The sequence below is a fragment of the Brassica rapa genome, chromosome A04 (genome assembly GCF_000309985.2).
Source record: "Brassica rapa cultivar Chiifu-401-42 chromosome A04, CAAS_Brap_v3.01, whole genome shotgun sequence".
NCBI classification, from domain to species: Eukaryota; Viridiplantae; Streptophyta; class Magnoliopsida; order Brassicales; family Brassicaceae; genus Brassica; species Brassica rapa.
In genome coordinates this window covers 2,591,182-2,608,320 of record NC_024798.2, presented here as the reverse complement: position 1 = coordinate 2,608,320, position 17,139 = coordinate 2,591,182, and the positions used below count along the sequence as shown (strand labels likewise).

At 35.8% G+C, this 17,139-nt stretch overlaps 3 protein-coding genes and 1 long non-coding RNA gene across 5 annotated transcripts; 2 read left to right on the top strand and 2 right to left on the bottom strand.

Annotated features, from left to right (window-relative positions):
* Positions 1-3,014: 3,014 nt before the first annotated feature.
* On the top strand, positions 3,015-5,960 carry LOC103863348 (UPF0496 protein At3g57100-like). The gene has a single exon (XM_033290644.1). It carries the CDS (start codon positions 3,712-3,714, stop codon positions 4,759-4,761), a length of 1,050 nt encoding a protein of 349 aa, XP_033146535.1. The 5' UTR covers positions 3,015-3,711; the 3' UTR covers positions 4,762-5,960.
* Positions 5,961-6,621: 661 nt separating this feature from the next.
* On the bottom strand, positions 6,622-9,034 carry LOC103863118. The gene is made up of 2 exons (XR_004457743.1): positions 6,867-9,034; positions 6,622-6,789 (listed from the first exon to the last, which is right to left on the bottom strand). It is a non-coding gene; the product is annotated as an uncharacterized LOC103863118 (long non-coding RNA).
* A 132-nt stretch (positions 9,035-9,166) lies between these two features.
* Positions 9,167-13,549, bottom strand: LOC103863117 (mitogen-activated protein kinase kinase kinase 17). Its single transcript, XM_033290655.1, has one exon. The coding sequence runs from the start codon at positions 11,909-11,911 to the stop codon at positions 11,039-11,041; it is 873 nt and encodes a 290-aa protein (XP_033146546.1). The 5' UTR covers positions 11,912-13,549; the 3' UTR covers positions 9,167-11,038.
* A 111-nt stretch (positions 13,550-13,660) lies between these two features.
* LOC103863116 (protein LURP-one-related 14) lies at positions 13,661-16,494 on the top strand. 2 transcript variants are annotated; one of them, XM_009140868.3, is made up of 3 exons: positions 13,661-14,418; positions 14,498-14,734; positions 14,840-16,494. In XM_009140868.3, the coding sequence occupies exons 1-3, from the start codon at positions 14,164-14,166 to the stop codon at positions 14,966-14,968; spliced, it is 621 nt and encodes a 206-aa protein (XP_009139116.1). In that variant the 5' UTR covers positions 13,661-14,163; the 3' UTR covers positions 14,969-16,494. The 2 variants fall into 2 exon arrangements, with proteins under 2 accessions (XP_009139116.1, XP_009139117.1); XM_009140869.3 differs by having other exon boundaries at positions 13,676-14,418; positions 14,498-14,728.
* The last annotated feature ends 645 nt before the right edge of the window (positions 16,495-17,139 follow it).

Below are 17,139 nucleotides of genomic sequence, written 5' to 3'. Positions count from 1 at the left end.
TTAGTTTTGTATTTGACTGGATAATTTCAGAAGTTTGACTTCCCCAAACGACTTACATTTCAGTCGTCTGGCGAAAATTAAAATAATGATATTTTTTTTAAAAGTAAACGACTTACAATTAAGTAGTCATAGGTTAGTTTTGCAATTGAAAAAAAAACTTCAAGATTTAATTATACACAGACGACTTATAATTCAGTCGTCCACCAGACGACTTAATTGTAAGTCGTCCAGGATTTTTTTCCGAGATTCTGGTCAAACCTCGTAAATCCTGGACGACTTACATTTCAGTCGTCTCGTGGACGACTGAATTATAAGTCGTCTGTATATAATTAAATCTTGAAGTTTTTTTTTTTCAATTGCAAAACTAACCTATGACGACTTAACTGTAAGTCGTCTACTTTTAAAAAAATATTATTATGTTAATTTTCACTAGACGACTGAAATGTAAGTCGTCCAAAAAGTCAAACTTCTGAAATAATCCAGTCAAATGCAAAACTAACCTCTGACGACTGAAATGTAAGTCGTCTAGCTTTTTTGGAGTTTTTTTTTTAACCAAACAATAGTAGACGACTTAACTTTCAGTCGTCCGAAATAACAGATTTCAAAGTCAATTGCAAAAATAACCTCTGCGTTGACCAGACGACATATAGTTTAGTCGTCTAGACAACTTAGATTGAAGTCGTCCGCGTCTTCTCCACTAGTTTTTAAGTCTTCTACGTTAGTTTTTGAATAACTTGTATTTTTAAGAGTGATAAGTAACTTCAAGATATGTAAAACTCATATTTACAAAATATGTTCTCTCCCTTAGTTTTACTAAATTTGACTAAGTTTTTCAATGCAAACTTATAAAAAATATGATATGCTTTGACTAGTTACTATTGTTTGTTTCCATCTCTTACCAACATTCTTGTTTATTAAGATGAGAAAAGGCCATTGGAGTTTATTATTGCATATGAGAGATCCAAAGATAAGAAAAAGGCTACTGAAGTCTATTATTTCATTGATTTGTAAATGTGTAAACACATTGTTAGCACATTTAATACATCTTGGAAAACATTATTACTGATTTTACAAAAAATTCACAACTAAAAGAGTATACATGCAATTCATAAAACAAACCACAAACAAAACTATTATAGATCATTCATCTACAAAGACAAGCTTGGATTCCACTTGAGTAGACAAGACCATACAACTTTTAAGAAGTCCAGACGACTTCTAAGAAGTCCAGACGACTTCCAGGAAGTTCAGACGACTTTGCCAGAAGACTTTTAGGAAGTTCAGACGACTTCCAGACGACTTTACAGGAAGTCCAGACGACTTTTAAGAAGTCCAGACGACTTCCAGACGACTTCCAGACGACTAACAAGTAAGTCGTCCCAGAAGTCTTCCAGATCTGAAAACCCTGCATATTAAATCCAGATCTGAAAAACCTGCATATTCAAAAACGTTCAAATGGCTTAAAACAGAAAAAATGAGTGGAAGATTAGATAAATCTACCTTTACAGAACATACAAAAATACATATCTAAAAATAATAGATCTACCTTTAAATTAGTGGAAGATGAGTACCAAATAATTAAAAACCTGCAAAAAAAAAATAGATTAGTAACAAAGACATGAGACAAAATTGAAAAATTCATATAAAGTTTGGTGTTTTCAAGTCAAAGAGATTAGAGTGGGTTTGGAGAGTTTTAGTTTGGGAAAAAAGTAAAAACTTTATACAACAAGAAGTTACCAAATGAAGAAAAATCAGACATAAGAACTTACCAAAACGCTCAGAAAAATCCAGACGACTTCCTAGAAGTCCAGACGACTTCCTGGAAGTCCAGACGACTTCCTGGAAGTCCAGACGACTTCCTGGAAGTCCAGACGACTTCCTGGAAGTCCATACGACTTTGTCAGAAGACTTCCAAGAAGTCCAGACGACTTTCAGACGACTTCCAGACGACTAACAGGTAAGTCGTCCCAGAAGTCTTCCAGATCTGAAAAACCTGCACATCAAATCCAGATCTGAAAAACCTGCATATTCAAAACCGTTCAAATGACTTAAAAATAGAGAAAATGAGTGGAAGATTAGATAAATCTACATTTATAAAACACACAAAAATACATATCTAAAATTAATAGATCTACCTCTAAATTAGTGGAAGATGAGTACCATTTGATTAAAAACCTGCAAAAGAGATAGATTAGTAAGAAATACATGAGACAAAACTGAAAAATTCATATAAAGTTTGGTGTTTTCAAGTCAAAGAGATTAGAGAGAGGTTGGAGAGTTTTAGAATGATGAACATTACATTTTTGTTGCAGCCATTTGAGAGGAGGAGAGAGAATGTGTAAATTGTTCTTTATATAGGGAGACAAAAAATCTAATTAGATTTAATATTTTTGACTCAGACGACTTCCTGGACGACTTACATTTCAGTCGTCTGGTGAAGAAATTAAAACAGACGACTTACATGTAAGTCGTCCAAAAGAGTAATATTTTTAGTGGGAAATTAAATATTTTTAGCGGGAAACTAAAATAGAAGACTTTCCAGACGACTTACAAGTAAGTCGTCTGGACGACTGAAATATACGTCGTCCGGGTAAATTATTCAACAGACGACTGAAATATAAGTCGTCCACACCCTAAACATAACCCCTAAACTTAATTATCTAATTAAACACTTCATAAAACCAAATCAAACTTGAAAATTGTTTACTATACACAGAAATAAACACATATAGGTGAAAACTAATTTTTGAAAAAAACATTTTAGTTTTCCAAAATCTAACCCTAACAATACATACAATACTACAACATATGTTTGCCAAACTCCTAAACCAAAGTATTTCATGATTCACTACTTCCACTCATCTATCTTCAAAACAAATCAATTTTATCATATCTTAATTTATATCAGTTAAAACTGTTTATAATTACTTGATTTTTATTTTTTACGCATCAAAATATTTTTTTACAAGATTTATAAATTATTTTTAAAATAAACTGGTACCAGACGACTTACACTTCAGTCGTCCAGACGACTTCCAACATCTCAGACGACTCAGACGATTTACTAGGGCTATATTCGTAAAAATGGCTTCTGTTTTTTTGTTTGGTCACAAGGGGCTGAGCTGTAATTTCACTAGGCTTTTAGGTTAGTTTTGCATTTGATTCAAGTTTGGGTATATGTTTGGAATTAAAATCAAATTGTGGGTTAGTTTTGGCAAAAACCCTAAGGGATTTATACCTAGGTTGAAACAATTATCATATTTCAGATATTAAAACAGTTATGATCTTTGTTTGTAAAATGAGGGATGCAAGTTATTCACTTTAAAAATACTTACGACAAAGGAAAAAAAATGGGAACGTTAAAACGCTATTAAATATTAACTTTGACAAACAAATTCGACAAAAGAAAACAAACATCAAATATTATTACTAAATGACCGTTTACATTTTACACCTGGCTATAGTAAAAACAAATTGAAATACGCATGAAAAAGGAAAATAGAGAAACTAACCGTTGAATTTTTACAGCTGTATCTAGTAAAAAGGAAAATATGTGAAAAATACGGAAAAGAAAAAAGGAAATTTCACAAACCTATATAACACTATCCAACACTATACGCGTCCGCATAAAACTTTCTCTAATCATCTTCTTCTTCTTCTCTCTCTTTCTTTTGTGTTATTTTCTCTAAACCCTAAAAGCGATCTTTTGAGATGAAAACTCTTGCGCCATTTTCAAGCCACCGTCTCCGTCAACGAATCTCCACCGTCTATCCGGCGATGACGTTCCTATCACCACCTTCCTCTTCGATGATCAAGTCTCGGTCGGAAGAAAACTTGAGTAAGCTCAACGACTGCATGGAGAACATGGACGACGACGTCTCGGAGATGTTCATGGAATGTCATCAAACGGACTTCCGGCAAGACCCCGAGCTGCTTCGTCTCCTCAGCGACTACTTCACCACGAGCAAATCCGTCAGCGAGCTCTGCGAGTCTCTGAGGAAGTGTCTGGAGAGAGCACAACACGAGGAGTGCTTCGTGTTAGACGAGGCGTTGCGTGACTTTGAGGAGGAGAAAAACGGTTTGTTAGAAGCAAGCTTCAGAAAAACCTTCCGAGGTCTGAGTAAGTTGACCGACTTGTGTCGTGGTTGTAACTCCGACGACGACGGAGAGTGTGATGTTTTCTCCGGGAAGCTTCAGGTCTGTCATCGGGACTTAGCCGAGATGATCGTGAAGCTAGAGTCGACGATGAAGGAGATCGAGAGGAAGCTGAGACGCGTGCGTGGTAAAAGAGCGGTGGTCACGGCGGCGATAATCGCTCCGGTGATCGCCCTTGTGACGGTGAGCAAAATCGTCGCCGGAATATTCGGATCCGTTCCGGTTGGGGAGGTGGCTACGTTCGCGGCTTCCAAGTGGAAGAAGTCGACGGCGACTCTGAAGCGGGAGAAGACGGCGGTGACGTCGATGGAGAGGGCGACGATGGTGGCTCTCAAGGAAGTGGAGAGGATCAGTAGACTGGTGAGTAGGTTGGAGGCGGTGGAGAGGTCTATTAGAGTAACGGCGGATTTCGCCGTTAAGAAACGGTCCCCGGTGGCTGTAGCTATGGGAGAGATGGAGAGGGAAAGGAAGAGGTTGAAGTCAACGCTCGTTGACCTGGATAGAGAGACGGGAAGGTGCGGTGGGTTTGTGGAGTTTGGACGGAGGTTGGCTAAGGGCAAGATCTTTGAGTTTCTGTCTTGTGGCGAGAAAAGCTCCAACTCCTAGAGTAGCTTGGTTTTGTTTTCTTATAGTATTCGATTATGTTCGTAGATTTGTTGTATTCAATCGGTAACAACTTTGTTGAATTGTTTTCTTTGCTGTTATAACTCCTTACACATTTTTTGGACTCTTGTTGTTGCTCGCAGACAATTGTTTCAGGCTGTATTAATTCAAGAAGAGGCAGGGCAGCACAAGGGCATTACCAAATTAATGTGAATGTATAACAATTTTTTCAGGCTGTATTAACAACTTTGTTGAATTGTAAATATCTTTTTTTTCGCAGAAACATAAATCTCAATTTCAGATTGATGCTCAAGCTGTTCTAACTCCTTACACATTTTTTGGACTCTTGTTGTTGCTCGCAGACAATTGCTCTCGGCGTTCTTGAGCAAGTCAATGATGATGAATGCAGACTTGGAAGGCTAACGACCTTGACCATTGGATCGTCTGTTCTTAGCTTGAGCAGTTTGTCCCACACCATGACAAAAACGTTCTTGTGAGCTATAACATCACCAAGGTATCTTTTCACCTTCAGCATTAGCGACTTCCTGATGGTGTTTTGCTGTTTCTCTAGTTCTCTGATTATAACATAATTCTACATAAAGCACAGTGACACTGAGACGGCTCTGAACTTGAAACCTTATTAACAAAAACTGTCAACATATATTTGAACATCAGAAGACTATTTTAGCCAGCAACTAGACTAATGACATCAATGAGGACATAAATATCAAAAAAAAAATGTTATTGTAAAGGGTTTCAAGTGAGTCAAAAGAATATAACTTTTCCTCAGTTCCTCTCTATCACAAACACTTACAAAAGTGTTACAGTTTCTGATATTGAGTTCCACAACTTCTAGCTATCAAAACAAAGGTCTTACCATGTTGCTGTTAGAGCAGGGAATAAAGAGAAGACAAAATCAGGGTTTATCAAAACTCAAAAGGGAAGCCAATCTCTAAAGCGGATATTAAATTGAAAGATCATTCCTAATCAGCTCTATCAGTCTGAGGGTTCATCACGCAAATCTTTACGTAAGTTGAAAAAGCCTAGGAAACAACAGTACCAACACACTAGGAAACACAAACACCTTACTCTGATTTTAGAACCAATGATGTTGTGAAGGTGTTTGTAGGAGATCCTAAGATCCATTCATATACAACCAGATCAATCATTTCTCTAAGTGGAGAGAAAAGACTGCTTGAAAATAAAAAAGTAGCAGCAACAGTTTTGTTTAGCTTTGTTTCTAATAGACGTATAAAAAGTTACATGAACTACATGCAAGAGTTCTAATCTATCTAGGAAAAGACAACCGCATCAACCAGTCAAAGTACAAATGACATTGTTGAAGTAATATATTGGTTAGAAGAGCCACCTTCATATCCAAATCAAGTGACTTTGAAGCTAGCTAGCTAGCTATTCCAGGCACAGGACGATCCGAAGGCATAGCTGAGCTGTATGGTCATTTACAACGAACTGCAATGTGTCTCAGTCTCAAATGAGATGTTGACGGGGACTAAAATAGGAAATGATTTCATTTGGAAAGAATTCATTACCATAATCGATTCCTCCGGAACTTCTTCGGTAGCTGCAAGTAACAAAGACGTATTATGGATAAAAACCCTCTAGAGATAAACATGAACATTACATGGCACACAGATCTTTAACAGACACCAGTTATGAAAACGAACACAATGTCTACCCTATTCCAAAACGCCCTAAATAATAGATAGATGGAGATGAATGACCAGGAGGCAGCCTCACCAAGCAAAAGCTTAGTTATGTCTCATAAGTTTATCCTCCGCGAGTTGTCTTATATACCTGATCAGTAGCGGAGGTAGCTAGTTAGGACTTAGGAGGGTGGTCAAATGATCCACATGAAAATGTTTTATTAAAATTTTTTACATGTGTTTTTCCTAAAAGTAAGGAAAAAAAAGTTACAAGTTTTGGATATATCGACCCATGCAACACATACAAATCATGAATTTGACCCTCTTAAAATGTCAGGCTGGCTCCGCTACTGTACCTGATCCGTACCTGTAGATAACCGAGAAGGCAATGTAACAGTGAATAATAAAGAAAATTTAAACTTGAAAGACGTTTGTATGGTTCACCTATCAGAGCAAGAAGCTATATATGTGACCAACATCAGAATCACCAAAAAGCCACCAAGGCTTTCTTTCCCAAACCATGTTTCTCGTTCAAAGACCTCACTCTGACGAATATAAAGCTAGCTCAAATATCAATGACCTAATGGAAACACAAAAGCGGATAAGAAACCCGTCTTCCCTATGATGCGCCACCGCAACCATTGCAGGTCGAACTCTCTTTTCCGGTTGCCATCATGAATAGGTGTAGTCAGTAGATCAATGGTGGAGAGACGTTTTCATTTCTAGCTTTTTATCCACGTGTCATACACTCAGTCGATGACGTGAAGAAAGTTGTTGTTCTTTTTCTTCTGGAATCGAGGGAAAGTAAAATATTCACCAACTTTTTCGAACAAAAGAAAATAAATTGTTGTAGCTTTTAATTTTATTTTGTCAACATTGGTAACAAGGAAAGAAATATTATTCTTGTTGACCTTATCAAATCTCATATACTATTTGCCAAAAAGAAAAACAAAAGAAACAAAAAAAATTTGACACCAGATAAATCACCAGATCACTAAACTCCCACGTAACCACATTTAACACATCCAAAAAATTATGAATTTTTTACTCTTTAAGACACTTTTTGTCTTTCAAATTACACAATAGATCACTTGTTGCTGGAGGCACATTTTCTCTTTATGCAATGTCCTATATGTCCTCAATCTACCACAACCCTTCTTAACTAAGCTGTCACTTTTTCTTCTTAAAAAAAACGATTGATCAGTTTCTGATTTTTGAGTTTTCAAAAACCAATCTATATTCTCTCTCCAACTTTATTTTTTCAGATTCAGATTTATTTTCCCCAATTTGATGGTCCCTTCGTTTACTAACCCTAATTCCGTGAACCCTCTTCTTCTTCATCTTCAATTTCTCCATAGAACACCATGAAACCAGAGGTCCGCCGCGAGTTTGATTGTGTAATCTCATCTACACGACTTGGGAACTCTCGAGAATCCTCCACCGAAATATATATGTACGACAGTCTGGTTCTGTGGTTCTCCTTTAGACGAATCTCTTTATTGTGAAGTAATGAAAACGTTTTTGTCTACAAATTTTTATCAACAGATTCCGTCCATATCCACAAATTTAATCCATGTCCATGTCCACAGATTTAGTCACGTCTCTCTGTCCACAACAATAAATTATTATGTTTACAATTTTTGAATTCGTCGTTCTATACAACAAATTATATATCCTACATTTATCATATTTATTGAGATCTTTGTCCACCATTTTTTATCCACAAATTTATTTTTTATGATTGAGAACGTCTGCTTTTAAAAAATTTAGGTTCATGTCCATGTCCACACATTTTTATATAAATGTTTATATATATATGAAATGGATGTTGAAAGATAAAGAATCTTATGTATAATTTATTATGTTAACTATATTTATTTTATATATTTTAATTTTTGAGATAAGAGTAAAAGAAAACAAAAGTGAAATAAAAGAAACAACGATAGCATAAAATAAAAAATAAAATGGTGGACACTTTCTTATATACACGTACTTAAGTACATCTGCAAGTTACTTTTTCTAACTATATAACAAATTGACTTTTCAGATGCTTAGCTAAAACAATTATATCACTCTTTTCTATCGTTGAGCAAAGGGCATATGAGTCAAAAAGATGTTTCGTACACTGTGAAAGTGTGCCTCCAGCACATTGTGTCTTAAAATGTCAAAAAAGAGAAAAATGTGTCCCATAATGAAATTAACTCAAAAATTATTCATTTGTGGCACCAAAATTACTATCTAATCTAATGCACCACAATATTCAATTTCCTTTATTTGGAGTTATCAGAGCGGAAACCAAAACATGGGTCTAAGAGCACTTGTCTCTTCAACACGACTGTGGGTTCATCTCCACGTACGACAAAAGTCCCCCATCTCAAGAACCTCACCGAAAGTAAACCGGAACCCTAGATGGTTCGTCTTGTCAAGAGAAATATGAGGAGAAAAAGGAAAAGGAGACTTCGTTGTTCACTAGATAGACGGATGTCTTGGATTTTCACAGGTTCGGTTGGAGGAAGACTCCAAACTTCTCTACTAGGCCCGTGAAGCCACCAAATGAGTAGATGGCAAGATAAACAAAGAACAGGCATGTCTTGTTAATTAACCACATCCCTTTCCAATTTTTTTGTACTAGAAGTATTGGGTATTACTCATCAAATAGATCTGAAGTTCTTCTTACTGTCTTGTTAGACCATCCACAATGGTGATACTCTTGGCTCTATAACCAAGGTAAGTTTTTTAAATTATTTTATTATTTAGCTAAAAAAAAAAAAAAAAAGGAAAGAGCCAATCGCGGGATCCCACGTGGTGGTGGAACCCGCACACAATAACAAATCTGATCCTTAGCTAAGGATTAATTTGACACAAACTCTTAAATTTAGTTGGCTCTACACATTATTATAATATTTTTTTGCTAAGGATTTTTTGCTAATGATCCCCATTGGACATGCTCTTAACCCTACCGATCTTTCACATTTCTTTTGTTTTGAACTCGAAGTCGAACCATGGATGAGAAAATATACTTATGATAAACATTCCATTACCGTCGAATTATGTTTGATATGTTCGAATGGGTGCAGTATATGGAGCATTAAGAAGAAGAAAACATGAGTATCTTACAAGGAGTTTTTAAAATCCTACGTTGAAGGTAAACTCTAGAGAACTATTTAATTTGGGAAAATGAAGATTGTATGATTTGCTACGAATATCTAAAACAATTATAAATAGCTGTTTATTTAAATGTTGTATTGGATGTGTGGAAGAAGGATGGGTGGACAAAGACAAGTGGACAAGCTAGAGAGATATGTTCATGTCTCCTGTCTTCAAAATCCCACCATATCTTCCGGAATTTTCTTCACCAGACTCTTCTCTATATGATCAATTTCCCAAATCATATATACGAATGTGTTTATTTCTGTTTTTTATTTTTTACTTATTTTTGGCTCATTATTCTTTCATTTTTGTGGCTCATAGAAATCAAAATTCATTTTCATACGAAAAAAAATCACGCTTATTGATAATCGGATAACCAAAAAGAGAAAAACACTCTACAAATTATCTACAAACCCACCGCAATATTATTTGTTCAGTAAGCTATTTGGTCCTAAAACGAAAGTTCTTTTCATCTCAGTTTGCAATTTATAATTTTTTTTGTTTAAACTGAAGATGTAAGATGTCTGTTCTGAATTAGTCGTTGACGTAGTTGCTGAACCAGACGTCATAGTGAGTGGTGAAGATCATGTGGAATCAAGATGATGAGTTGGAGTCGTGTAGACTTGGAGAGCAAGGGAATATCTTACAGATATGGAAAGAGGAATAAACTTGAGAAACAAGTTTATGACTTAAAGAAAGATGAATAAGTGTATTCCAAGAAAAAGAAAGTTGCACTTATTGTTATGGAAGATGTTCATACATGTTGTCTTGGAGATTAGGGTTTCATAAACATGGAGAATAAGTATAAGATAGCTACGGGGTCGTCTGTAGAAAGACAGAAACACATAAGCTGATCTTATAGAAAGAGAGAGAAGCTCTTGGAAGTGTTCTGGATCATGCTGAAGGAGTGACTGAAGTACTCGATGGAAGAGACACACAAGCGGGTAGCTTAAGGAATCTTTCAGTAGCAGTTGTTAGGGTGTAACAGACTGTGTAAAGCTGATTAAACAGAACTTGTAATAGAGTGTACAAGGCGATTTATAATAAAGCTTAAAGGTTGCTTGTAGTTGTTTGTCTCTTACTTTACTTTCTGCATTACCTTATTATGTTTACATCTTTCACTTACATAAACTAATTGTTATCACCTGATGAGATGTGTTGAAATTTCGAATGCGAAGATTATCAACTGTTTAGAAAGTGTTCCACTCATCAGGTTAGTAATGAAAGGTTCATGTCTTGGACGTTTGTTATAAGAACACAACAATATATTGATTTAAAACACGGATCACAATGCTATAAGAACATAGTTTACCTTTATATTAATAAGAAACAAAATGCTTTTTTTTTTTATCACAAGAAACAAAATCAAATGCAAATTAAACGACAATAAATTATTCTTTTAAACGACAATAACTTGACACTAACGAAAATCAAAGCCCTCTTCATCACATTCCAGCATATATCTTCTAGAAAAGCCTTCCTTGAACCACTCCATTACTTAAGCAAGAAGGAACTGGAAGCAGCTCAAGCGGTGGAACCCCAAGACTTTGTCTAACAAACTCGTGACTCATGAGCTCCTCCGCAGTGGCTCTAGCCCCCGGATTCCGCTCTCTACATCTCCTCACAAAGTCCCTAGTCATCTGCGATAGAGTCCTCGGCACGTAATCACTCCTTCCTCTTATAGTAACCCCCATCATCTCCATCACCATGGTACCTAAGGACCAGATATCAACTGCCGACGAGATCACTCCACGTGGCCCGACCGCCTCAGGAGCCAAATACGCCGGATTGTCTTCACACAAAGACCCATCCACTGGATCAGGTCCATTGGGTTCCTTAGCCGAACCGAAGTCACCAAGTTTGAGCTCGCAAAGATCTTCATGAGCATAGCTTGGGAAGATGAGTATGTTCTCTGGTTTGAGATCACAATGGACATAACCGTCTCGGTGAAGATCCCTAAGCCCTTCAAGAACCTGGAAAATGCAATAACCGATGACGTTCTCCGGTAATGTCCCACCGGCTTTGGTCAGCATGTCTTTGAGTGAACCATGCGGTGCGACTTCCATGTGAATGGAACAGACTTTCACGTTGAATGGCATGGTTTCGTAGGAGACAGCAGGGCTCGTGGCTCTCACGGTGTTGAAATTGATTGAAAAAAAGCGATCCATGATCCTTACTTCTTTCTCGAGATCCTCTGAGTATTTGAGGAAAGATGTTTTCTTAGCCATGAGTAGTCCATCGCCGTTTCGAACCAGGGTGACATAGCCATTGTTGCCTTGCCCGAGAAAGCCTAGTTTTGGTAATGGAGTCTCGTCTAAAAACCACGAACCATATGACATGTTTAGGATAATGGAGTCTCGTCTAAATTTCAGAATTAGGGTTTTTTTATTTGTTTTGCTTGAGAGACTTGAGATATTTTGAAGATTGCTTTCTAAAGCATTACGGTATATATATTAGAAAATTTAATTGGAAAGTAATTAAGCGGGGTTTGACTTCAGTTGTAATTAAGAGTTTATTTGCATATATGTAAATATGAAACAAAATTATATGTTGACCGGAAATTAACTTGTATGTTCAAAGTCAAATGTTTTTCTGGACCAATATTAATTTTTGATATTCAGTCAAATTCTTCTTTTTTTTTGGGTGTGACTGAATATTGCTGCAGATGCTGTCCACACAGAGGTGTATCTGCTATACATTTAAAAAGACATTTGCCTTAAGCCCCAAAATATATTATGATTTTAAGGGTCCCCAATTTCACGAAAGTGTGCGGATGTCTTAGTGGTTTTTGTTGTTACACAACCGATTTTTAGTGTCCCACGTTCGAGTCCTTTCTTTTATACTTATGTCTTTATTTTATTTTTGTTTTGATGAGAATTTTTATGGAAAGTCGATCGATAATCTAAACCAAAATTAAATCACAAACGGAAAATAAATCTTTTTTACTTATGGTGTTTGTTGTCACCATCATATTTTCTTACGGAGTAATATTTCCTTCTTCTCTTTTCTAGTTGGTAATAGTATATAATGTTATATTATATGTTTTTGTTTCAGTTTTTTTATATGTTTCAAAACTATATTTTGTACTTATTAACAGTTATATTAAAGGGCCTCAGTTTTAAAACTCATTTTGGGTGTCTAGAAACCCTCGCACGGCACTGTCTCCACAGCCACAATTATACTTACAACCCTAAATCTACATCTATCTTGATTTGTATTTTCTTTTAAAGCTCACATCCTTTATTTTAAACCCATAGCACTTTTTTAAATTATATCTTTATAATTGTTATGCAGAGACAAATACCTAATCCCAAATTTAAAGGCTTCTAAAAATTAAAAATCTAGAACCAAAACAAAAAAAATCACAGCAATATTTCTACGGCCAAAAAATAAAATCACAGCTCTTACTAATCAAACCCTTTGCCAATTATTTATGTTTCAGATTTATGTTGCTACTAGTCAATTTAAACTTTTGGCACACTATTTATTTTTTTGTAAAATAATTATTTTAGAATTTTATTTATTTTTGCTATGAGTTCATTACTTGTTTAGTATTTGATTTTTGAAACGTAAAACGAAGTATATATTCTTTTCCAACTCCGAGTAGCTTGGTTTTGTTTTCTTACAGTATTCGATTATGTTCATAGATTTGTATTCAATCGGTCATAACTTTATGAATTGAAATTTTTTTTTTTTTTTTGCAGATATATAAATCTCAATTTCAATTGATTCTCAAAGCTGTTCTAACTCCTTTAAATTCATTAGCCTCGGCTAAAGATTTATGCAGACAATTTATTTGACTTGTTGCTCGCAGTCAATTGTGTCCCAGTCTGTATTAGTTCAACCTGTATGAAACGAGTTTGGCATGACTCTAACTCTTACAAATTTTGTCTTTAAGCTACATTGTTCGAATCTTGTGGACAGAGTGTCTCCTTCAATTGTTTCCAACTCACAAGACCAGGAGGCTATGATGAAGCAGAGTTGATTTCTGTTTCTTGGTATCAGGATTACAGCTGTTTTGCTTCTGAGACAAGCCATGGCTTTCAGATATGTATAATTCTGAACCTTTCAAGGAAGCGGGTTTTAAAATCGTAGAGATTGCTTCTTGCAATGCAACTGCTAGTGCAAAGGGAACTCTGATTAGAATTTTCAACACAATGGACGGAAATCGTCTACAAGAGGTCTAGTAGTAGTTCACTTTTCTTAATAATCGTCTGCAATTCAACTGCTAGTGCATGTCACATTTTTGTAGGCATTGGTTGAGCAAAATATCTGTCATCATGATTCATAGTATGTCACATTTTTTGAACCTGGAAATAGCAGTTACTTAGTTGTTTTGTTTCTAATTTTAAACAACAGCTTATTTTTGGGTTTAGCAATCTAGGGTTGAGAATAAAACTCTGGTTTAAAAAAAAAACTATCCTGCAAATTTGTTTTCCAGTTGATATATATTGCAAAAAATTATGACAACAAGTTTTTGATAAATTTTCATAATAAGGAGAGGGATTAACAAGGGCTCTACAGCAAGAGCCTTTCATAATCTTTTGCAATATTCATCTTCTTCTTGTTGTGTTTATGCAAAACAGAATCAATGCCAAAGAATAAGAAAACAGAATGGCAAGTAGGAGATCCTACAATAAGCATAGTGGGAGATCAATTCTGTAATCCATACCCAATGGACCTAATGGTGAAGAGGAAAGTTCAAAGTTTCTCAAAAGATAATTACCAAGTGTTTGATCCAAGTGGAAACCTTCTCCTACAAATTGACGGACAAGCTTGGGGGATTAACCGTAAAAGGGTTATGACTGATCCAGCTGGTTTCACAATCCTCACAATGCGCCAAAAGGTTACAAAAACATTCAATCTCTGACACAACAAAAACAAAAAGAACTCTTTCTTGAGATTTTGTGTATGTGTGAGTACAGGGAATGACGTTGAAGAACAAATGGGAAGTGCATGGAGGAGAGAGCAAAGAGAGAGAAGACTTGCTGTTCACGGTACATCATTCTTTAGCGGTGTCACTGAAAACATCGGTGGATGTTTTCTTGGCAGAGAACAATAATGTCAAGAAGAGCAATACTTGTGATTTTCATGCTTCAGGTGGATACTCGAATATCTCATTCAAAGTTTTCAAATCGGATGCTCTCATCGCTGGGGTAGGGGTAAAAAAAGTTTAAACGCATCTTTTTATCAATATACTTTTGTCTCTCTCTCCTTTTTTTTAACGCATTGGTGAATCTTTTTATTCTTGTGGGGATTGCTTGCAGGTCACGCATAAGTTTACATGGGGAAGTTTCTGTAAAGGGAAATGTAATTTTAGGGTGAGAGTAAATCCAGAGGTGGATTATGCTTTCATCATTGCTTTGCTTGTTATGGTTGATGACAATGAGAATTGATGTTGGGGCATCTTCAACATCTTATGTTTGGTTTGTATATGTATTCATTTTTTTCAAGACGTGGGAACTTTTTCATTGTAAAATATTATTTGTGGACTGCTATTGAAGCAAATCTACTCTTTTGATATCAAACAAACCAATTTTAATCAAACCTCATAAGAAACTCATAACCAGACGCAATAAAATCAAACATGAAGTAAAACCAACACTACACACCAGCAAATGATTAATAAGTAAAGCTGCGGTTAGATAGAGATATGTTTCGGTGAGAGCATCTTCTTCAAGATCCTCTGCCTTCAGCTTTTCCTTCACCCTCAACAACATAGTTGTCTTCCGTGAATCTTGCCAACAATACCATGATAAAGATCAGAGAAGAGGTAAAAGAAAAATTCTATTCGAAGTTTTTGTATGCGGTTCGCACCAGCGGAGTCATGCTATCAAATTCCTTGAGAACGTCAGTTTTGCGATGTCTTCTTCATCGATAGGAGCAGCAAGGTCCTATTAATGGGAATAAAAAAATTGACTTAGCATACTTTATGTAAGCTATATACTTACATAATCACTAAAAAAAAAAGCAACATAGGAAAAATTGACGAAACAAGGTAGTTTTTCTTTTTGAATGAATGTTAAATTTATTTAAGAAAAAAAAACTCCTTTATAATGAATGTAACTTAAGCCAAAAGTTATGCTGAAACAAGATTTGAGGCTAAAACAATTCTAATCTCATCCAAAATGAAAACCATGTTTCCATGGCCCTTTCGCACCTACTGACACCATTGAGAGGCAGACTTGAGATTCTGTTCCTGAGACTATTTTATCAATACCTTTAACCAGAACTGCAGGAGGGTTTGGGACATCTCCATGCCTTCTTCCATTCCTCTATTTCCATGTCGTAAGAACAATCCGAAGTAAAATCTTTTACCTGCTTAACATCAAACTACCTTGTTTCCTCAAGTTAACTACCTTGTAGAGTGGTCTTGTAGGAAGCAGAGCACGATCAGCCGTGAACCGGGGGAACATATCATGTGTATAAGAGACTATTGATTTAGTATCAGTGAAGGCAAGATTACTGGAATCGGGTTTGATTCATCAACAATTTCTTTCTAAGAACGTTGGTGAAATTTTGTGAACCATTTGGTGTAAATATCTATACTTTAAGCATGATATGTATTGTTTAGTGGCTGATAGAGATTTATACCATTGGTTATTTCGTATATATCAATTGAGAAAATAACTTCGTTGGTGTGAAATCTATACTTTATGTGGAATGAATTTTATTTGGTGAGAAACTTGGAAGCTTTAGCCATTTATATGTTGGTTTGTGCTCCGAAATTAAGCCTAACACTTAGTCTAATAAAAAAAATATGGGATAATAGAAGGAAACTACTTGTAGTTTTATTATGCTTCAAAACTAAATATGAAATAAACAACATAATCTATGTACTAAACTAGATTACATGCTGCCCAAAAAAAAAAAAAAAAAAAAAAACTAGATTACATTAGCTAGAAAATTGAAATTATAAGCGTAGACAATGGACTGAAAGAAAAAAATCAAGTAAACTCCATAGAATGGGTGTTGGTTTTGAGAAGCAAAGTCGATGGCCAAAAGACCATTAGCAAAGGCAAGAAAGAGGAGTAGAAGAGCATGTCCAATGTCCATCGTGCAAGAGAGTTGATAGATTGAGATTCCTCCGGCAAGCAATGAAAATATCGAAATGAAAACATCCATCGTAGGATAGTTAAAAGGAACATAAAACATGAATGGCAATATGATCAAAGAGGTCACAAATCTGTTATACTTTTGAACCGGAAAATTAGGGCTGGGACGTTCGACAAAGAACAAACACCTGAGTAGCATAACTGCGAAGTAGGCCGTGACGCCGAACCTGATGGGATAAAGCAAAACTTGTTTCCCATATATCAACAAGCCAAAGCAGGAGAAGATCGTCAACGCATACCAAATCCCACGTGTGAATACACGATAACCCATCAATCTCTCCTTCTCCAAAGTCTCCCACATAGCCGTCGTAAGACAAACGGATTCGATGCTTTCATCTTGTGTTTTTGTTGTCAAAGCCATTTTTGTTGGTAAAGCCATTTTTAGTTTTTGAGATAGTGTTTTCAATACTAATAAGGCCTAGGGATAGATACCAAATTTAAATAAAGACCAC